Source organism: Arachis ipaensis, chromosome B03 (genome assembly GCF_000816755.2).
Source record: "Arachis ipaensis cultivar K30076 chromosome B03, Araip1.1, whole genome shotgun sequence".
Classification (NCBI taxonomy): Eukaryota; Viridiplantae; Streptophyta; class Magnoliopsida; order Fabales; family Fabaceae; genus Arachis; species Arachis ipaensis.
In genome coordinates, this window is record NC_029787.2 from 19,776,970 (window position 1) to 19,800,027 (window position 23,058).

General features: G+C 35.2%; 1 protein-coding gene and 1 pseudogene across 7 annotated transcripts; one reads left to right on the forward strand and one right to left on the reverse strand.

Annotated features, from left to right (window-relative positions):
• Window positions 1,203–21,708, forward strand: LOC107629906 (UDP-glycosyltransferase TURAN). Of its 7 annotated transcripts, XR_002358981.1 has the most exons (20): window positions 1,206–1,496; window positions 2,116–2,259; window positions 2,400–2,512; window positions 4,050–4,083; window positions 4,212–4,267; window positions 4,357–4,488; window positions 5,225–5,373; window positions 5,491–5,580; window positions 5,674–5,740; window positions 6,299–6,362; window positions 6,442–6,556; window positions 6,724–6,890; window positions 6,970–7,080; window positions 7,162–7,223; window positions 7,561–7,613; window positions 7,710–7,785; window positions 8,218–8,346; window positions 8,447–8,597; window positions 8,697–8,828; window positions 21,598–21,708. XR_002358981.1 is itself a non-coding variant. In XM_016332852.2 (18 exons), the coding sequence occupies exons 2-17, from the start codon at window positions 2,253–2,255 to the stop codon at window positions 8,026–8,028; spliced, it is 1,323 nt and encodes a 440-aa protein (XP_016188338.1). In that variant the 5' UTR covers window positions 1,204–1,496; window positions 2,116–2,252; the 3' UTR covers window positions 8,029–8,066; window positions 8,199–8,306. The 7 variants fall into 7 exon arrangements, 5 of the variants coding, with proteins under 5 accessions (XP_020974009.1, XP_016188338.1, XP_020974010.1 ...); XM_016332852.2 differs by lacking the exons at window positions 8,447–8,597; window positions 8,697–8,828; window positions 21,598–21,708 and adding an exon at window positions 8,002–8,066 and having other exon boundaries at window positions 1,204–1,496; window positions 8,199–8,306; XM_016332849.2 differs by lacking the exon at window positions 21,598–21,708 and having other exon boundaries at window positions 8,447–8,798.
• LOC110270018 lies at window positions 15,368–17,325 on the reverse strand (annotated as a pseudogene).

Below are 23,058 nucleotides of genomic sequence, written 5' to 3' on the forward strand. Positions count from 1 at the left end.
TGGTCATTGCTTGTTCTTGGTTGGTTAGCTTTGCTCATTGCTTGATGATAAATGATAACTCTGTTATTGCTTGATGATAAATTGATAACTGTTATTGACTCCTTCTTGCTTCTTTTTCTATTGTTAAATTTTGTGCTGAAAAGTAAAAATATTGTGCTGATCTTATTAAAATTGGATTGAACACTTTGTTAATCTTTATTAAAGCAAGTTAAGTTTTGTGCAAACATTGTTAAAATTGTATTGAAAACTTTGTTAATTTTAGTTAAATCTTGTTAATTTTTGTTAAAGCTTTTAATTCTCGTGCTAACATAAATTGAGTTCTTTTAATAAAAGAATGTATATTAAATGTTGTATTGCTTCCTGTCTTATTTACTTTTCCAGGAATCCTAGAGTTTTACTACATGTTTCAATATGGGCTCTACATCTACAAGGTTGATCTTCTGTTTGTGATTTGTTTAACTTCATTTTGGTTTTGGAGGTAATTTTTATGTTTGTTTGTTTGTTCTCATGATTGGATTTTTAGTATTGATTTGAGTGATCACTTAAATTTAGATAATATTTTAAAATTTATATTAGATTATAATTATGTATTAATGTGTTTTATTTATGTTTTATTTATTATTTATTATAAAATAATTATTTTAATTGAACCGATTAAATTAATAAATTAATAATTAAAGTGATTCGATAATTAATTTGATTAATATTAATTAATACAGAAAAAAATATGAACATATGCTTCATAGAAATAAAAATCAAAGATAGAATATATTTTTATTGTGATCTCAATGTCTTTTAGGTAGTGTTTGGTGGAGAGACAGAGACGAAAAGATTCAGACTGAGAGATAGAAAATATTGAAATAAATTTTAGTATTCTGTTTGGTGCAAAATAGGAGGCAGAAATTGAAATAAAAATAAAATTTTAATTTAATTTATACAAAGAATAAAATTGGAATTAATTAATTAAAATGAGAATATTTTAAATATAAAATATTATTAAAGTTTTAGTTTCTATCTCTAAAATTTTTAGTCCCTTGTGTCCTTACTTTTTAGAGGTATTGAAATACTAAAATTTTAAAAATAGAGACAAAAATTTTAATACCAATCTCTGAACTAACAAACATAATACTAAAACTTAATCTTTCCATCTCTATCCCAATACCTCAAAACCTCAAAACAAAGCTACCTTTCCCTAAGGTTAGGAGACCATAAAAAATTCTGATGGTCCTGCTGATTAATCTCACACACGCCCAATTTCATTTGAACCCTAGCAGTAGCAGCAGTGAAGTACAACAACGCAGTCGTACTCGCACACTCTGCTCTCTGTGCCTCTGCCTTTCTCACTGTCTTCCGGTGGCGGTCTCTCCCTGGTCACAGTCTCTCACTGGTTGCCTGTCGCTGGGCACTGCTGTCCGCCACTGGTCTGGTCGCTGTTCTCCCTTCACCTCTGTCCGAAGCTCTCCACGGCCACGCCTCTGCTGTGCTTTCAGCCTCAGGTTTGTTTTCTACCCCTGTAATCATGTACTCTTAGTCCCTTACACTATATATAATATTAGCAAAAATAAACCATAGGGCTATCTTTTGTGATTTACTGATTTTTAATAGCTTTTAATTGTGGATTTGTTGTTGTATTGTTCTAATTTTTATTGATGTTTATGCGATTAATGGATTGTTAACAAGTATTTTGCGGAGTAAAATGTCTTCACTTGGAGGAGGTGTTGCTGGAAATGAAGGTGATGGCAAGATTGTTAATAATCCATAAATTTGTTACTACTTTTGACTCAAACTTTTTATTATAATTAGTTCCAACTTCAAATTATTATATGATGGATTATTTGTTTAGGTATAAATCGTTAATAAGCTATAAATTGTTATGCATTTTGAGCTACTATGACGTAATATAATTATGGTATTTGTACTTATTTTCTCTGTGTTATTATATTAGATTGGTGATTATCTTTTTCCTGTTTGCAATTATATAGTACAGCATGTATATCTATTTGAGCCTACGTTTCTCCGTTACTTGCAGTAATAAGATTTTTTGTAGGCACTTGTGTTTCGTGATGCGTTTTTACATTTTTTCTGTTCCTGTACTAACCTTCTGTGCCTGTATAGGCACTAGTTTCTGACAACCTTGCTCAGTTGCTCGTGAGGTGCTTCTTCATCTTCGATTCTTCCAGTGGACTCCTAATCAAAATACCAATTGTGAAATTTTGATTTATTTTTTCTTTTTCCGCATAGTGAAGGGAGCAATGGCAGGTGAAATTTTCTTCATCTCATCTTCAATTTTCCTTGGGGAAAATAGATTTTTATGTGAATTTGTTCTGAATTGGCCCTTTGTTTCTTATTTTTTTTTTTAATTGAATTTTGATTTTAACTTTGGGATATGAAAATTGAAGGGAGAAGCAAAGAGAAAGAAGGCGGAAGAAGAGGGAGGGCATGTGTGGTGGTTTTAGGTGACATTGGACGCAGCCCAAGAATGCAATACCATGCTCTTTCACTTGCTAATCAAGTTTTTCTCTTCCCTTCTCTGTCTATTTTTCTAGTTTATCCATCCAATTTTATGATTTGGTGTCATACTTCACTCCAATTTTATTTAATTTCCATAATATTGTTACCAATTTTTGTGCTGAACAATTCACCAGAACCTGAATCATCACCGCAAAAGAACTGCTCTTTAAGTTATTTTTTCAAAGTTTAGATTGCAAAAGTGTTTTAAATTGGTCTGAGAATCAACCATGCTGTTTAATTGTTGTGTTATATATTTGAGATTGTACCAACATTTGTGTTCAATATGACTGCCAGTTATTTGGTGGCTAGATTCTTCATATTATGCAGTTGGTAATCTAATTTTATGAGCATGATTTTGGGTATTAATCTGGAGTTGCTCAGGTTAGCATTTCTTAACAGGGTTCCATGTTTTTTAAGGTCTGCTTAGTTGTTAGCTGTTCTTGTACTATTTCCAAGACTTAGCTGATGCTCAGACCTTGGAGTCGATGATGTTGTTTCTGTGATTAGATAAATTATGGTGTGTAAATGAATCCTATGTCCTTTAAAGCAATTAATTTATACTAAGCAATAAGTAGAGTTTGTGTACACAGCAGTTGCCTTGTGTGATTAGATATTGACTGGGTCACATTTGATAAGCTATTAAGGTATATTGATGTAGAAAGGGATAGGTAACTTAGGAGTAATTCAATTTCTTAGTCAATCTGTTTTTATCGGATTGAGTCTATGACCTTGCATTTATACATAAATGATACATTTCGTTAGCTACATTGCATACAGAACCTTGTCTTGTTCTTGACATTGCATAATTTAATTGCTAGAGTTAATTTAGACTCAGAAACCTCTCAAAACATACCTGGGAATCATGAAGGACCATCTCTATTGTAGTATTGTGTTGATTCCACTATTGTTCACTTCTCCTTCATAGGCACCTCTCAAACCCTCACAACCCACACCTTGAAAGACCAATCTAGCTTCTTTGCATTGACTCCTAGGAAATTGATTTTCTCGGCCATTTTTGAGAGGAAAAAGGAACAGGGAAGGAAAATGCAGTGGTTCTGAAAATGAAGTGGTTTAGAGGCAACTGGTAGGAGTTAATATGAAGTGAGGGTCTGCTATAGGAAGGGTCTAAATATATAGTAAATATCCGAAGCAAAGTAGGAGGGAAATTTGAATTCTGTTTTCTTTTTCAAGCATGTTAGATTTAATGCTGTGGCAGTGTGAAGCTTAAGCGTATTATTGTGTGATCAATCTAGGACTCTGTATAGGGATAGATCCAAAAGAACCTAGGATAATATGTTATCAATACATTTTAAACAAAAGTATTTCAGCTTAAAACATATTTTTAATATATTTCCTTTCCGGCCATTTCAGTTTCATGTGTCTGCTGTTTTTCTTTTACTGACACCATCTTGATTTCAGTGTTATTTCTTTGGTTTGTCCAACTTTGATGTCCCATGCTTTTACAGTCATAGGTATAAGCATTTTGTAGTACAACGCAATTTAATAGTGATTTATGAGTTCCTTCTAATGCATTGCAGGCTTCGTTGGAGGTGGACATTGTTGCATACGGAGGTAGATTTTGCAATTTCATATTTTTATGAGGAATAGGTTCTATTATTACAGTTAATGGAATTAATTACCACTTTTCATGTACCGCAAGTGTAAATTTTTCTTATCTAACAATTTCTATTTTCTGACAGGTTCAGAGCCGCATGGTGCACTTCTTGTTAATCCATCTATCCATCTTTACATAATGGTATGTAAGTTGACAAATCTTTTCAGCTTTAGCTATTGTCATATTTTACTCAAAATTGATGTAGCGTTGGAACATTCTCAAATTTTCAGAAGCAGTGGCCAACGGCCCGCCAAAGTTTACCAAGGATACTTATACTTTTGTTGAAGCCATTAGTTCAATTTTTCACGCTTCTTTGGTTCCTTTGTATAAAAGTACCTTCTCCTGATATTTTTATTGTCCAGGTTAGTTTACTTTCCTCCTTTAGGTCCATTGTTATTGAAATTAAGTATTTTTATGCTTTGCTCAATAGATCCAATGATAGTATGATACTTGCGAAATAGTATTTTTATACCTGAAATATTGGATGGTTGTTTCCTTTGGCTCTGTTGCCACTTTTTGAGAAGCAAACCAGATGCCAGGACAAGTAGGTCCTGAGAAATTTTGCAATGGACTTACAAGTTTTTAAGGAAAATAAAGTACCAAGTAAGTCCTGAGAAAACTCGGTGATGGACTTATAGGTCCCTGAGAAAAATGCCAAATAAATCCATGAAGAATTGAAATACTGGAGTTATAGGTGCCTGAAAATTTGCAATGTTGGACACGATTCATTCTTTTCTGATTTTCTCAAGAACTTACTTAGTACTTTTATTTTCTTGAGGGACCTATAAGTCCATCGCAAATCTCTTGGGGGAGCTACTTGTCTTCTTACTCATAATAAAATTATTTCTGCAAAAGAAATTTTTGTTAGATCAGCTTATGCTTCTAGAAAAGAATTGATATGATAATGGTGTCTAGCTTGGGTATCTTTCATAGTTGATCATAGGTACTATATTCGTAAGGGTAATAATTTATTATCTGGTTTCTGGTTAGGTTAATTACATAATGAATTCAATGACATTCAAGTGAAACAACCATTGCTGGAGCAAGACTGCTTTGTAGTTTATTTTTACATTTTATCTGCTTCCTTTCTTTGTACAGAATCCTCCTTCGGTTCCGACACTAGTGGCAGTAAAATGGGCTAGTTGGTTGAGGAATTCATCATTTGTCGTAGATTGGCATAATTTTGGATACACACTACTTGGTCTGTCCCTTGGAAGAAATAGTCACTTTGTATCTTTATATAAATGGTAACATTTTAGTGTTTTTTTATTACACATCAGCTGATGAGTAATTTTCTTTTTGGTCTATAATGATTTTGCTCTCACATGGTTTTTGCTAATGTTATTTTTCTTGGCTTCATTTAGGTTTGAAAAGCATTATGGGAAAATGGCAGATGCTTCTCTGTGTGTAACAAGAGCAATGCAGCATGAATTGGCTCAAAATTGGGGAATTAAGTAAGAGGGTCAGCTCAAAGTTCAATGAAATTGTTTGATATTAAATTGTCCTTGAACATAAACCAATCTTATGCATATTTCTTAACTTTACAGTGCTACAGTATTGTATGATCAGCCACCTGACTTCTTTCATCCCACTTCATTAGAGGAGAGGCATAAGGTAAGTTTATTGTCTTGTTACGAGTAGCTCTGCTTATTATTATGGTTAAATCACTCTGGAGAATCTTGTAGTTTCACTCAATTTTCAATTATGTTTTTATAGTTTAAAAATTTATAATCAAGTCCTTATATTCTACACAAATTTTCAATAGGTTCCTATAATTTAAACATTTCTAATCAAGTCCCTATATGTACAAACAATTTTCAATTTAGTTCCTCCAATTTAAAAATTGTGATCAAGCCCTTATCTTAAATGATAAATCGCTATTTTTCTTGAAATTAGTATTTATAGTATAAGGACATAATCATAAAATTTTAAAATAGAGGGACCTAATTGAAGAATGTATATACTATAGGGACTTGATTGAGAAAATGTTTGAATTGTATGGACCAGATTGAATTTTTTTTTATACAGCATAGGACTGGATTTCACACTTTCAAATTATATCAAGCTAATAAAAAGAATTAAGTGAAACAATAGGATCCTCTATAATAATTAAACCCGTAATTATTCAATAAGAACTGAAAGATCCCCATGTATAATGCGGATAATTAATAGTTGTTTTGTAGATTAAATAAGGAACTCTGTCAGCCTCTTGGTTTTAGAGATTGTGTTAGCAATGGTAAGAAAGGTCTTACAATCTAGAGATATAATACTGTCAATCTTTGTGAATTGTTTGTTAATCTACCTTCTTCTTAAAGGAACTTCTTTGATTGGAAGCCATGGCCAAAATGAGACCTTATTTACAAATGAGGTTGGTCCAGACATATATTTGAAGCGTAACCGTCCAGCACTTGTTGTAAGCAGCACGAGCTGGTAAGTATATTCTATCATTAATTGAATGCATTAGTTTAAAATGGCTGGTCTGCCTATTCTAATTTTCCTTATTTACCTCTTTATTATAGAAAGGCTGCTCCATTTATTTCAGTGGGTTACTTTACCAGGTCTGAGTGATTTGTTTCTGTTAACCGTGACACTTTCAGGACTCCTGATGAAGATTTTGGAATTCTTTTGGAAGCTGCTGTGATGTATGACAGACGTGTTGCTGCTATATTAGGTGAAGACGATTCGCTAGATGAGGATGTCGTCTGGAAAGAAATATCTGATGGAAAACAATGTTTATATCCCAGATTGTTATTTATCATTACTGGTATAAAATTTGTGTTCTTTCCTATTCAAGTATTGGATATCAAATGAAACTTCTTAACATGGGATCTTTATTGCTAAAGGTAAAGGTCCTGAAAAAGAAAAGTACGAAGCAAAAATAAAGAGATTAAAACTTAAACGTGTGGCATTTCGTACCATGTGGCTGTCTGCTGAAGATTACCCATTATTGCTAGGTATTTTGTGTATTGCATGGCTTTAAAAGTTGCTGTACATTGTGGTTCATTATTTGATCTTAACATCTTCATGTAATTTAGGGTCGGCTGACCTTGGAGTTTGTCTGCATACTTCATCATCAGGATTAGACCTTCCCATGAAGGTAATCATAGTCATTTGGCAATATATGATAGTAACACAGATGGAGTGTTGCCATTTTTTTATTATTTAGATAACTCCCCTCTTTATAATCTGTCTTTTCAAATGTTTGGCCACAGAGCACTCATTAGCTTCTTAGGCATTAATTGTAAGGCATTATGTTTATATTAGAAAACTTTCGAAAATTATCTTGTTATATGTTAAAAAGAACTTGAATTGAGTGTCACTTTTTAATTTTGAATATTATGGTTTGTTTTTTAATGTAGGTTTCAAACAACTGTTGACTGAAATTTTATTTGTTTTCTATTATTTTCTCCATTTTTCATCATTTAATGTACCAGGTTGTCGATATGTTTGGCTGCGGACTGCCTGTTTGTGCTGTTTCGTACTCTTGGTGAGCTATGTACTTCCTTTGGGAACCACTTGTATTCTTTATTTTCAGACAATATGCCTTTTTCATTTATTTATTGGTCTTTTTTTGTTGTTGAAGTATTAAAGAATTGGTTAGAGTTGACAAAAATGGTATTCTCTTCTCTTCATCTTCAGAGCTGGCTGATGAACTTGTGGTGAGTTTGTTAATGCTTTCATATGCAATATTTGTTAGATTATACACAATCTCCCTTTAACATGATACACAACTATTGAGTAGATTAGTTTGTTAAATATACATTGTAATAAAGAAAAAATAATAAGAAAAAAGAGAAATTGCATCTAGGTTATACGGTCATCTGAATACACCCCTGTTTCGGAATTTGTTTCTGTAAAGTTTAATTTATTTTCAGCTTGACTTGGCCACAAGGCACTTCTAGTGGGTCATTATTACCTAAACCTACCAACATAGAGACCTTGTAAGAAAGATATATTAGAGACTCAAATGATAATCCGTAACTTCATTTGCTTTGAGATTTTGTATCTTAGTGATCCCTGTGGCCATTTTGTATCTTAGTGATCCGTAAACTTGTAACATGCTAATTTGTTCTCTTGCTGTATATTTTCAGATGCTTTTCAAGGGATTTCCTGATGAATGTGATGCTCTGAAGATTCTCAAAAATGGTGCACTAGAAACCAGTTCTTCGACAAGGTGGGCTACAGAATGGGAAGAACATGCAAAGCCACTAATAAACAAGGCAAGATTGTGAATCTGAGTTAATCCAATTCTCCCCGTTGTTTTATTTTATACACTGCTTCAGGCCTTTGAACTTAAAATATGTGAATTTCGATTTTCAGGTTGTATCAAGATTTTGATTTTCTTTTGATTCTCGGAAGATGTCTATATAACAGCTCTAACGACAAATGAGATTGATCTCTTGGCTGGATCCAGTGGAAGGTCAGCTGGCACCGTATGCTGATTGTGTCCGGCATGATGATGTTTGGCAACGTGAGCAGTCGGAGTTATCTTCTGTAAAATCGGTGCACCTTGTAGAATTTGAAGGTTTAAAGAGATCCTGTTCCTAAATGATGGCTTTGTCTGATATAGGGTTCCATTTTTGTTTGACTATTGCCCGAAACTGTGGTCAAGATTGTAGCAAAAGTGAGAGTATAATTCTAAATCACCAGAGATTTGATTATGTTTTTATTTTTTTTTTCTTTGGTGAGCTGAGGCCTATTTTGATTAGGTAATTGTTTTCACCAATGTGTCACAATCTTGACACATTCCAACGCTACCGTGTAGGCACTTGGATTTACTCAACCTCTTGAGTTAAGACCAAGTCAATCTAACTCTCAATATTTTGGCAAGAAAGTTAAGAACACAAAAGCACACAAGAGAAAGGAAGTTTTGATAGAAAGAACACTTTATTATTTAAGTATTTGTCACAAAAGACTCACATCCAAACTCTAACTCTTGCCTCTTATTTATAGTCATCCACTTTCTTAATAGATGGTTAGGATTGAATCTAATCAATGGTCCAGATTAATCATCCAAAATTTTTATTACAAATATATATCCTACTATAACTTTTTAAATATTTCTTGATTATTCCATATTATTTTTCATATTTCTATATACATCAAGACTCTTCTAGAATACTCTGGCTTTCTAGAGTCTTTTAGAACTTTTTAAGGTATTTCGGGACCTTCTAGGATATTTTAAAACGTTCCGGAACCATCTAGAGCATTCTCAAACACTCTAGAAAACTATATAAACACTATTAAATCTAAAATTTTAAAATTTACTATGACATTCTCCCCCATCTAATGCGCACACGTCCTCGTTGCGTTCTGTTCATAATAGCGCTCTAGATGTTCTTGGAATTGCAATAGATTTTCACGAGCTTCCTAATTAGCTTTGGTTATCGGGAGTCCTTTCCACTTGATCAAGTATTGGATACTTGGTGATATTCCTTTTCGTCGCATGACATGATTAGCTAAGATCTCTTTGATTTCATCAAAGGATCTAATCACCACACGCAGAGCTCGACTTGAGTCACCTTTACTCGGTTCATCTTGGTCTTCATGATATAGTTTAAGCATACTCACATGGAAGACCGAGTGAATCTTCATAGAGGGAATGAGTTGTACTTTGTAAGCAACCTTCCCAATGATCTCAAATGACCATTCGTATTTGCGGATTAAGCCCTTATGAACCTTGTGCAAGACTTTGAATTGTTGTGGAAGAAGTTTAATCATTACCTTGTCTTCTACTTGATAGCTTGCATGCCTCCTCTTTTTATCTGCTCATTTCTTCATCCTCTTTGCAGCTCTATCGAGATAAGAATGAGTGACATCTGCTTGTTCTTTCCATGACTTAATCATATGATAAGCTCCAGGGTTCTTCTCTGAGTAAGAGGAAGAAAGAGAGTGAGGTGTAAGTGACTGTTGTCCAGTCACAATCTCGAACGGACTCTTCTCTGTAGACTGACTCCTTTGTAGATTGTATGAGAACTGAGCAATGTCTAGGAATTTTGTCCAATCCTCTGATTAGCGCTTACGAAATGCTTCAAGTAACACTCAAATAAGGTATTCACTCTCTCAGTCTGCCCATCGGTTTGAGGATGGAAGCTTGTTGAAAAATGAAGTTCCGACCCAAGGAGTTTGAACAGCTATGTCCATAGTCATTTTGTGAAGCGTGGATCTCGATCACTAATGATACTCTTAGGCAATCTCCAATACTTCACCACATTCTTAAAGAATAGTCGTGCTGCTTCCTCTGCAGTGCAGTCAGTAGGGGCATGTATAAAAGTAGCATACTTCGAAAATCGATCCACTACCACGAGAATAGATCCAAGCCCTTCGGTAAAACAAAGATGAAATCTAGAGAGACACTTTTCCACGGTCGCTCTGATGGAGGCAGAGGTTCCAACAACCCACTTGGCGTCTTCTTTTCAATCTTATCTTGTTGGCATACAAGACAAGTTTTAACATAGCCCTCCACTTCATCTCTCATTTGAAGCCAACCCACTTGTATTCAAATTCGAAATTAAACTCAGCTAAGAAATCTTGCCACCTAGCTTGTTTGGGGCTTACTTTTTTTTTAGTTTGGAAGTAGCTTGTAGCCACATTTTCTGTCTTGACAATGAAGTGTGAACCAAGTAAGTAGTGATGCCAAGTTCTCAGACAATGCACCACTGCGGTCATCTCCTTCTCGTGGACGGTGTATCGCCTCTCTGTATCATTCAACTTGCGACTCTAAAAGGCAATAGGATGTCCTTCTTGCATCAAAATCCCTCCAATGGCGTAGTCAGAAGCATCGGTATGGACTTTAAACACCTTTGAGTAGTCGGACAGTGCTAGTACTGGTCCTTTTGTGATAGCAGCCTTGAACTCATCAAAGGCCTTTTGACACTTCTTTGACCATTCCTAAGAGTGATTCTTCTTGAGAAGATCAGTTAATGGTGCAGCCTTGGCGGAGTGTCCCTTGATAAACCTCCGATAGTAATTAGCCAGTCCAAGGAATGACCTCAATTTCAGATACCTTGTTTGGCGGCTCCCATTCTTTGATAACCTTCACCTTTCCTTGATCCATGCAGAGAGTTCCATCTTTAATGATGTGTCCCAAGAAGTGGACTTCGTCCCTTGCAAAGAAACACTTTTCTTTCTTCACATACATGTTATTCTCTCGCAAGATCTTAAACACAGTTTGTAAGTATTGTACATGTTTCTCCAAGGTATTGCTATAGACAACAATATCATCCAAGTAGACCACTACAAACCGATCAAGATAAGGACGAAATATCTCGTTCATCAAGGAACAGAAGTTCGCAGGAGCATTGGTCAAGCCAAAAGGCATCACCAACCACTCATACGATCCATATCTCATGACACACGTGGTCTTAGGCTCATCACCATCGACAATCCTCACTTGGTGATATCCTGACCTTAAATCCAGCTTTGAGAACCACTTGGCTCTACCAAGTTGATCAAACAAATCGGCTATCAAAGGAATAGGGTATTTGTTCTTGATGGTTACCTTGTTAAGTGCTCGATAATCGATGCATAGTCTCAACGAACCATCATGCTTCTTTTGGAACAAGACTGGTGCGCCATAAGGTGCCTTTGATGGACGAATGAACCCAGCATCTAGAAAATCCTTGAGTTGCTTCTTCAACTCCTCAAGTTCTGGCAGTACCATCCTATAAGGTGTTGAGGCAGGCGGCTTTACTCCTGACTCCAATTCAATCTTGTGGTCCACCTTTCTCCTAGGTGGTAGTTGTTTTGGCAACTCGGGAGGCATCACATCCTTATTTTCTTAAAGGACTTCCTTGATTTCGGGAGGAACGTCTTCTCTTTCAGATGTTAACTCCTCTTGTAATAGAGCCAAATATGTAATCTCTACTTTCTTGAGTTGCATAGCAGAAAGCATGGGTAGTCCTCCAGCTTTAGAGACCGTAGGGACCATGCATGGAGACCCTTTTTCCATGACGCATACTATGTCGTAGTATAACATAGGTATTATATTTGCCTTCTTTTGCAAATCGAGCCCGATGACTATTTTGGAATCGTCCATGGGTGCTACTGAAAAATCCACAAGGCCCTTCCAAGAACCAAGATTCATCTAAACCCGTTTTGCTACTCCTTTAAGAGGTTTACCCTTGGTATTCACGGGTTTAAACCAGCCATTCTTTTCGGTGATCTTTAACCCAAGCCTCTTTACTTCATCAAGCATGATGAAGTTGTGTGTAACGCTAGTGTCGATCATAGCCATGACAAATTTTTCAATAATACAGGCTTTGACATACATCAAGTCTTTCTTTTCTGCAGTGCTTGCTTCTTTACCCTTCACAACATTCATGAGTTAGATAGATGCAACACACTCATTTACTTGAGTTTGGGCCTCTCATTCCTCGGTGATAGATGCCAGAGTCCCTGGTTTGGAACAGTCCTTCATTTGGTGTGGCCTCTTGCACACAAAACATCCTCTTTTGGGCACAAAAATATTCTTCTTTTCCTCGTACTCTTTCTTTGAAGAGTATTTTCCTTCTTTCTTGGTTGAGAAACTCTTCCCCTTGTCTCCCTCACCTTTAATAGAACTAAGTTTGGAGGAAGACTTAGATTTAGAGTCTCTCCTATGATACTCAGTGAGTGATTCGGCCACCACGATGACCTCATCGACATCCTTAACATTCCTTCTTTGTAGTTCTTGCTTTGTCCAAGGTTGGAGTCCATCAATGAAGAAGAACAATGCATCTTCTGATGCTAAGTTGGGGATTTGAAGCGTGAGAGTAGTGAACTACTTTACATAGTTGCTAATCGTACTCTTGTACTTTAACTCCCTCAACTTCTTCCTTGCTTCATAAACCACATTCTCAGGAAAAAATTGTCTTTTCAACTCCCTTTTGAAATCTTCCCATGTGGCTATGTTGCAAGTACCATTCTCCATATCTACGCATTTTGTCCTCCACCACAAAGTAGCATTATCAGAAAGGTAGAGAGTTGCAGTGCGTAATTTTATTGCTTCTTCGACCACCCATTAGCCTTCAAAGTACCTCTCCATTTGCCATAAGAAGTTCTCCACCTCTCGAATGTCCCTCACGCTCTTGAACTCATTTAGCTTTGGGAGATCAATCTTTGTCGTCTCCCTTATAATGGTTGATCGAGATTTTGCCTCCTCGAGTCAAACTCGAACTTCCTCAAATAACTTCAAGGAATTCTCAAGTTTCTCTTCGATTTGGAGCATGCTTTCTTTGAAAGCATCTAGTTTTCCTAACACGTGAGTCTCGAGGGTCTCCTTGTCATGTTCTATCCTTTGGAAGCGCTCATCCATAGAGGATAGAACATTCTCCAACATAGAAACTCTCTCTTCTAAAAAGTTAGAGTCCTTACCTCTAGGCTCACTTGAAGAACGGGACTTCTTGCATTCCAATTGAGAAGGAATAGCATTCTTTCCCCTTTGAGACTCAACATGCTCCATGGTTATACTAGAAGCCATACCCACAAACCACTTGTGCTCCTTCTCGAACCTTACTCTGATACCAAATTGTCACAGCCTTGGACACACTCCAACGGTACCGTGCCGATACTCAGACTTACTCAATCTCTTGAGCTAAGACCAAGTCAGTCTAACCCTCAATATTTAGTAAGAAAGCTAAGAACATAAGAGTACACTAGAGAAAGGAAGATTGGTGGAAAGAACACTTTATTATTCAAGTGTTTGTTACAAATGACTCACATACTGAAACTCTAACTCTCACTTCCTATTTATAGCCATCCACCTCCTTAATAGATGGTTAGGATTGAATCTAATTAACGGTCCAGATTAATCATCTAGAACCTTCATTACAAATATCTATCCTACCACAATTTTCTAAATACTTCTAAATTATTCCATACTATTCTTCATATTTCTATATATATCAAAACTCTTCTAGAATACTCTATGGTGTAACACTCTCACTACCAGAATGTCACGCTTCCGGCTGCGCCACTCTGATAGCAAGAAGTATTATGGCTACTTTACATACTAAATATTTAAATAGGAGCCTGTGACTCGACACTGTATCACTGCGTTCTTTGAAAACCGAAAAATAAATACTTTATCTTAAGAAAAATACAAGCAGACATAGATTCATATACAAGACTCCTTACATAATATCTTATAATATAGTATACACATAAAACATACAACTCCTATCCCTCTTACAAATTTGTGATAACAAAGACGAGGGAAGAAAATAATCTAATTCATACAACAATATATGAAACCAAACACAATTTAACTCTTCTTAATGCTTCTTCATCCGGTTCCTGAAAAGGTAAAGCTGTAGGGGGGTGAGAACCTAACCACATGGTCTCACCACGGAGTTTCAAAGTTGTCATAAGAAGATATTTAACAAGAAAATCATTTTCAAGCTCAATGATTATCATCGCCTTATGAATCTTTTAAAAACCAGTAGGTAATCGTTCAAAACTTTTTCAAAGAAATAATGTTTAATCTAATTGAAATCTGAAACCGTTCCTTTCTTATAAGAAAATCTCAATCAGAAACCAACCACGCAATCAAACAACACAATCATTAATTCAGCACCAAAGTTCATTCTCAAATGTAGCACGCCAGGACAAACACAGGCAAGACAGACAAGGAAAGCACAAGTAGGTAGCAATTACAGCAAATAGTTCAAGTAGCAGTTAAGAACAGTTTAGTAATTAGGCAAACCAAAACAAGTTCAAACCCAAGCAAAGCATACAAATGCATATGATGCATGCCTGTCCTATGGCTGATGAGGCTCATCTGTCGGTTATCCAGCCAACCCGACAAGTCTGAATTGTCCTTAGACCGTCCCCCGACGTACATCCCCAAGAGTCTATGCATAGCTTTTTCTTAAATAATCAATATTGCTCAATGGGGGTAACATTCCCGGGAATTTATATAGTGCCCGGTCACACTTACGTCGTAGGGTCAACAGAGTATCGAGTTTTCAACCTGGTACACGTGGTGGCAAGCCACGACACTTAATCCAAGGAACCTCGTATCTCAGATATTTCAAATTCATAAGCCACATAAATAATTCATTCACATTCATCAATATCATCATCATTCGTCAATCCATGTCTTGTTTCCAAATTCATTCAAAAATCATATTTCAAATCCATCCTCATCATCCTTCTTTCCGTTAATCAACAATCTCAATCCAAAACATAATTCTTTCTTTTCTAAATAAATCAATCTTAAACATATAACGTTTAAGAACTAAATCTTTTTAAACAATTACTTCAAAAGAAACTTCCAATTTTATAAAATTCCGGCAGCATCTCCTCTAAAACTCGGATTCTGCCACCCTTTTCGGGTTCCATCCAAACATTTCTCAAACATTTTCTCAACTATTTCTAAATCTTAATCATCTTCCAAAATTCAACCAACTCCAATATCAATTTATTTTCAAAGCGAATCAATGCCAATAATAAATCTCTTTTTAAAATCAAAACAGCTCAAATACTAAATCATTTATAAAGTAAGACTAACTCAAAATTAAACCATTTCTAAAATTAATTCATTTTCATATTTCAAATCATTTCCAAAGCCGATGCGTTTACATTCTCAAAACAGCTTCAAAACAAGAAAGCCATTTTTCATAATAATCAACTAAATAACCTTTCAAACTAATTTCTTTTCAGCCATCACAAACTACTCAAACAATCAAGCAGTTAGTCATTCAGTCCAGGAAACAACCACATATATAAGACAATCATAATCACAGACATGTTTCTCACATTAATATCTATTTATAACAACTCTGTAATGTAAAATAGATTTTAAGAAAAACCCCTACCTCAGTTTAGCCAAAGCTCAGTAGTTAAACGCATCAATTCCTTTTCCGTTCATCACTTCTGTTTGGCTTATGATCCTAAGAGAGCAATTGCTTTACCAGCCTTCAATATTATAGTCCCAGAATCTCCAACATTAGCCACATAGAGATGATTATCAACCAAAACAGCGGTTGAAACAGTAGAGCCATCATCCTGGAAAGTGTTTTTTTTGGAATCCAATTGAGAATCAGTCCCTTGATACGTTTCACTTATAGCCAATTTGGCACCAGTAAAGAAAATTTGGATGCTTCATGAGATTATCAAAGAGATGCTCTTTCAAATACTCTGCAACACGAGAACTACCATGAACGTCAAATATTCCAAATAAGCATACTGAATGACCACCAATCTTCAATGTTTTAATATCATAAAAATCCTCCATCGTCACATCTGAAGCTTGAACACCCACAGCTAAATCTTCCATCCTCACTTTTCCACCCTCCACTCGCAACCCGGCCATCATCATCTTTTTCTGGCATCATATTCACAAGGGAACCAACACTTCTTAACACATAACCCGTATCCACCATCATCACTGTGAATGTCTTAAATTGACGAATAAGAATTACTAGGGGCAGCTTGCAAACTCCTCTTAGTGTTGTTTATTCTCACTTGTTTGGAAAAGATTCCAGCTTGAACAACCAAAGACTTACACGATTGCTGCATACCATCTAACCAACCAATCAAGAAGACAGGGGTTCCGGCGTCAGTTTTCGACAACCACACTCGCAGCAGCGCAGCTTCCAACAGAACCAAATAGAGCGACAGTAACCTTCGAGCAACTCCGATGAGCTTCATCAGCGGTGGTAAGAAAGGCGGTCCCGACGGCCAGAGGCTCCAGCAGCGGTGGTGAGATTTGGCGGCAGTGACGTAAACATCGACTCCTTCCTCGCGTCGCACTCCTCCTCCGTCAGTCTCCTCTCTTTGGGCACTCTCTCTCCTCGGCTCCACCATGGATGGCGGTGACTCTGCTTGCAGTGAGGACGACGATGGTGACCTCAGCAGTGGCAGCGGCGGCAAGATGCGACGGCAGTGGTGGCTTCTCCCCTGCGCGCGCTCTGCTCCTCCCTTGCATGGCTCTGGTTCGCGCTCCTCTTCCTCTGACGGTGACACAATGGCACGGACGCATCTGCGGCGGCAACGGCCTCAGCCGCGACGAAGAGCGGCGGAACAGCTCACCAGCTCCGGTGCGTTTTCCCCCTTCCACCGGCGCTCTTCCCTCTCTCTCTGTTTTCTCGGATTTCACTCTCTCTTCCCTGCTTTTCCTGTTTCCATTTCCCTTCTCTTTTTCTTTTTGTTTATTCTGAAGCTGTGTTTCTTTAAAGAAAAGGGGGGTATGGCGGTGGTGGTTAGGGGGTTAGGGATTAGGGTAGAATTAGAATTTGATTTGGGATAAATATAAAATTAGAAATTTTTGGGTAAATTGAAATTTTGTTAAATTTTAATAAAATTAAGAGATATTATATTAAATTAAATTTTAAATTAATCCTTTAAAATTATTTTAAAGATATTATTTAATTATTAATTTGTTGATTAGCTTTTAATTAAATATTCTAATTTAAAATATAAAATAATATAATTAATTTTCTTTGTTTATAAGGATTAAAGTATTAAATTACAAAATCTTAATTATTTAAACCAAATCATGTAAAATTCTTATTATTTTACATTTACTAAAATTTATAATTTAAATATAGAAAATGATTCGTTAATTATAAAATTAGATAAAACCTTAAATTATTTTAAACTCAATTAATCAAAATTTGCTTTAATTATCTTTAATAAAATAATTTATGAGATTAAAGTACTTAATGAATAAATAAATCAAAATTAGCTCTTAATAAGATTTTCTAAAATTTCTGGGTTTTACATCCTACCCACCTTATAAAAATTTTCGTCCTCGAAAATTGATACAAAATAAAAGAGATTTCGTATTACTTCGCTCTTGAACTCATTTAAAAAAAAGGCAAAAAGTCCTCAATATATATACATATAATTTCAAATACCAGGATTTTCATATAAAAATATGAAGGTATAAGTATTATGTGAAACAAGGTTACAAGATAGGCTTGATGCACAAAATAATATGTTTCAAACATGTGATGGTAAAACAAGGCGACAAAAGGTTATAAAACGGGATAGGGTTAAAACAACGTACTTAACGTTTGCATTTGTTCTCACACCAACTTCAGATTCAATTATTCAAACTTCAACTTAACTTATTTCCTCCATCCTCAATCGTACTTCATCGAACAACTCATCTGAGGGTCTTCAACCTCGTCAACACTTCGCAAATTTTAATGATCACAAACCCAACATCAACAAAATTCTTTCACATGAAATAAGGTTCCACAACTCCCTGCAACATTGTATATTTACAAGTTTCACCTTTTGCGTCCATCAAACATACCCTAAGGAATTAATGTGTCGTTTACTAAGTCCAACAGTCACACAAGATACCAAAACTAACCTCGAGTAAACTCCGAAGGATAATAGACCTTAGAAAAGAAAGAAAAGCGGCAAGGACTGTATTTGCGAGAATTTGAAAGAATTGTTGAAATCACAAGTAGACAAGGATAAACAAGAAACGAAGAATGTTGGAAACAGGATCAATTGATAACTTTAAGGATAACTCTTGAGTCGAAGGGATTCGATAGGATCAATAAGATGAAAAACAACACAGTATTTTGAAACGAATTCAAGATGAATCAAGAAATATGAGGTTTACAGAAGAAGAATATCCAAACCAAAGACAAAGTTTATAGAACTCAAGAGTATGGTTTAAAAATATTTTCGAATGCATTGTTCGTAAAGAATGAAAAACTTAAGGGGAAATCATTTCATGTTCTGAAAGAGAAAATGGGTAACAAACATCCTTCAAAAGATTAATAAAAGCATAAATGTAGCATTATTTCAATATAAATTCAAGTGGAAATAGATTACACAAACTTTGTAAATAGAAGGATTAATTTGACTAAGAGCTAAATTGTATTTTCTCTTCTTTTTCAAGCATGTATGAAAACTACAATTTTGTTGGAAGAAAACCTGACATAAAGTTTTACTCATAAAAGAAAAGATGATGCATTACAATTGAACATGTTTAAATCACATACAGAAATTTTCAGAGTATAAGGTAAAGGAGTGTAGGCTGAATTGAAAGCGATTTTATTAAAACTTTAATAAACGGTTATATCGCCCCGGAACGAGTTCAAATCATATCAAAGAGAGGCACTGCTTAAGTAAAGCAATTCAAAGTCAGGGACAACTTTGCATAAGAATAAATCAAAACCACAAAAACTAACTGGGAAGAGATAAAAACCTTTCTTTGAAAAATATCTAAGTATATAATCAAATAAGGATATTCGTAAAAATTGTAATAAAATTGCTAGAAAATCAAATTGTATTTAAAGTATATATACATTTCCATAAATCAGTGAAGAAACAGGCGAGGTATTGGAAACAATTAGTTTTAAACTGTATAAGAATCTTTCAACGTTTATATAAAGTACATATCAAATTAAAAGCGGTTGTATATTTCAAATCAAAAGCGGTTTTGTTTAAAGATGGCTGTAATTATCGTCAAATAAGAGGAAAACTAAATTACAATTTGTTTACAAAGGACTCAAAATATGAATTTAAAAAGGTGTATTGCATCAAAACAGATTCAAATGTATATATAAAAAAAAATACATGATTCAAGTGGAAGTGGCTAAATAAAGAAGGTAAATACACCAAGGATTTTAAACAGGCATATGCAGTCAGGATCAAACAAGAGCGTACGTGAACAAGAGAGTAGGATTGATAGATAATTTGATCACTTTTCAAGAAAAGTATCGCAGACAGGAACCTTAGAGCATTCCAAGCAGGAATAAGATACGTAATATTTGCAGAGTTCAAGACACTTAACTGCGTAATTTCGAGAAATAATTTCTAACGTTCCCAAAACACGCGACTCACGTTATTTATGACTCGCATATCATCTATGATAACACATTGGTGCTTCCATATACATAATTCACAGTGTTAAGCCGGCCAAACTTAATACCAGGAATTATGCAACGCAAGACTAATGGCATTAATCAATAGACCGTCATGTGCATAAATCTCTAATTCTCGTTATTCAAACAAGACCTACTACATGACAAACTCTCAAAGTATGCAATTGTTGCATAATCAGTCCATTCCCAAGGCTCTACAGGAAAGACCGCTCTGATACCACAATGTAACACTCTCACTACCAGAATGTCACGCTTCCGGCTGCGCCACTCTGATAGCAAGAAGTATTATGACTACTTTACATACTAAATATTTAAATAGGAGCCTGTGACTCGACACTGTATCACTGCGTTCTTTGAAAACCGAAAAATAAATACTTTATCTTAAGAAAAATACAAGCAGACATAGATTCATATCAGCGGTGGTAAGAAAGGCGGTCCCGACGGCCAGAGGCTCCAGCAGCGGTGGTGAGATTTGGCGGCAGTGACGTAAACATCGACTCCTTCCTCGCGTCGCACTCCTCCTCCGTCAGTCTCCTCTCTTTGGGCACTCTCTCTCCTCGGCTCCACCATGGATGGCGGTGACTCTGCTTGCAGTGAGGACGACGATGGTGACCTCAGCAGTGGCAGCGGCGGCAAGATGCGACGGCAGTGGTGGCTTCTCCCCTGCGCGCGCTCTGCTCCTCCCTTGCATGGCTCTGGTTCGCGCTCCTCTTCCTCTGACGGTGACACAATGGCACGGACGCATCTGCGGCGGCAACGGCCTCAGCCGCGACGAAGAGCGGCGGAACAGCTCACCAGCTCCGGTGCGTTTTCCCCCTTCCACCGGCGCTCTTCCCTCTCTCTCTGTTTTCTCGGATTTCACTCTCTCTTCCCTGCTTTTCCTGTTTCCATTTCCCTTCTCTTTTTCTTTTTGTTTATTCTGAAGCTGTGTTTCTTTAAAGAAAAGGGGGGTATGGCGGTGGTGGTTAGGGGGTTAGGGATTAGGGTAGAATTAGAATTTGATTTGGGACAAATATAAAATTAGAAATTTTTGGGTAAATTGAAATTTTGTTAAATTTTAATAAAATTAAGAGATATTATATTAAATTAAATTTTAAATTAATCCTTTAAAATTATTTTAAAGATATTATTTAATTATTAATTTGTTGATTAGCTTTTAATTAAATATTCTAATTTAAAATATAAAATAATATAATTAATTTTCTTTGTTTATAAGGATTAAAGTATTAAATTATAAATTCTTAATTATTTAAACCAAATCATATAAAATTCTTATTATTTTACATTTACTAAAATTTATAATTTAAATATAGAAAATGATTCGTTAATTATAAAATTAGATAAAACCTTAAATTATTTTAAACTCAATTAATCAAAATTTGCTTTAATTATCTTTAATAAAATAATTTATGAGATTAAAGTACTTAATGAATAAATAAATCAAAATTAGCTCTTAATAAGATTTTCTAAAATTTCTGGGTTTTACATATGGCCTTTTAGAGTCTTCTAAAACTTTTTAAGATATTTCGAGACCTTCTAAAATATTCTAAAACGACATTCCAAAATCATCTAGAGCATTCTCAAATACTCTAAAAAATTATACAAACACCATTAAATCTAACTTTCTAAAATTTATCATAACAAATGGGTTATGCACTTTTTGATATATGGCCTTTTCAAGATTTATATGAATCTTGGATTGGATGGGAAAGATATTTTTTAATTCTTAAATTCATGATTACTCTATCACGGTCTAATTTGTTTCAACAGATGGATGCTGTTTTGGCCTTTCAGTTCTTAGCTTGCACTTATTTCATTTATTATGCACACTTCAATAACCTAAAAGGCTTTCACAACTTCTGGATGAAGTTCTAGTAAAGCTTAATCCTATCCTATAATACACTAGCACAGAATATGATACTATATGTCATGAGATAATGAGTATCATGTCCGAAATGTGTTTGATATGTAGACACAACAAATTAATGAAGTGTCTATGCTTCATAGATTCTACTATTATTATTATTAGTGAAGATTTCACTCCCTTCTCCTAAGAAATATTAAAATGACATTCCATTTGTAAAATATACATTCCATTCTCTTATAAGTTATAACTTTTAAAAAATCACATCATTAATCTATTTTAAGTTTTTTGTATTAACTAACGTTAATTTTATTCATTTTTTAGAAAAAAAATTCTTTTTTACAAAAATACCGTTTAGGGCAGATCAGAGGTTTGTCCATTGGTATTGGGCATGGACGAGCCTCGACTGGGCCAGCATTGATGAAAAAAAAACTTCTCCCATCGCATCTACCGAGCTAACCAGAGCAGATGAGCATCTCTTTCAAGGCCGGGTGGCGAGAAAAGAAGATTTCTTATTTTATTTAAGCAGCGAGACCCTACCAGCTTCGGAGCGATCGGATTGGACCTTTCCCAGCAGCGCTGGTGACTTAAGGGATCGGCTTAGGACTCTCAAAAAAGTAACCTGGTCTGATACCTATTCACTTTTCTGGCCCACTCGTATCCATCTTATATAATATGCCCTACTCTCGAAGGAAATCGACCTCTTAGATAAAGTATTTAGCAAAAATTCTCTTCATTGTCATCATTAAATTTTTTTTTTAAAAATAAACTTATTAATAGTTTATGGAAGTTTTAAACCACCACAAAATACTCATAAACAAAGAGATTGTATTGTCTTAAATTACAAAAGTTAAGGGCTAAAGTGTTTATTTTTTTTATTGTCCATGGTATTCCCCAACTCGATAGACAAAGGACTAATTCATCGCGAATCTGAGTTCCATTTAAGGGTTTGTTGCTGGCCAATGGGTTGCTGCATGCACAAGGCGAAATTCAAACTTCTGACACTAATTTAAGCGGACGAGTGAGCTAACCACTCGACAAGCCCAAGTTGGTTAAGTGTCTATTTTTTTAAGAGTCTATACTTAGTCAATGAATTACTGTATATACAAAATAAAATTCAAACTCTAATACTTATTTAAGCAGATGAGTAAACTGATTACTTAATCAATCCTAATTAATTATTCATATTTATATGAGTTATTAAAAAAATAGAGCCGAAAAGTAATACGCAAAAT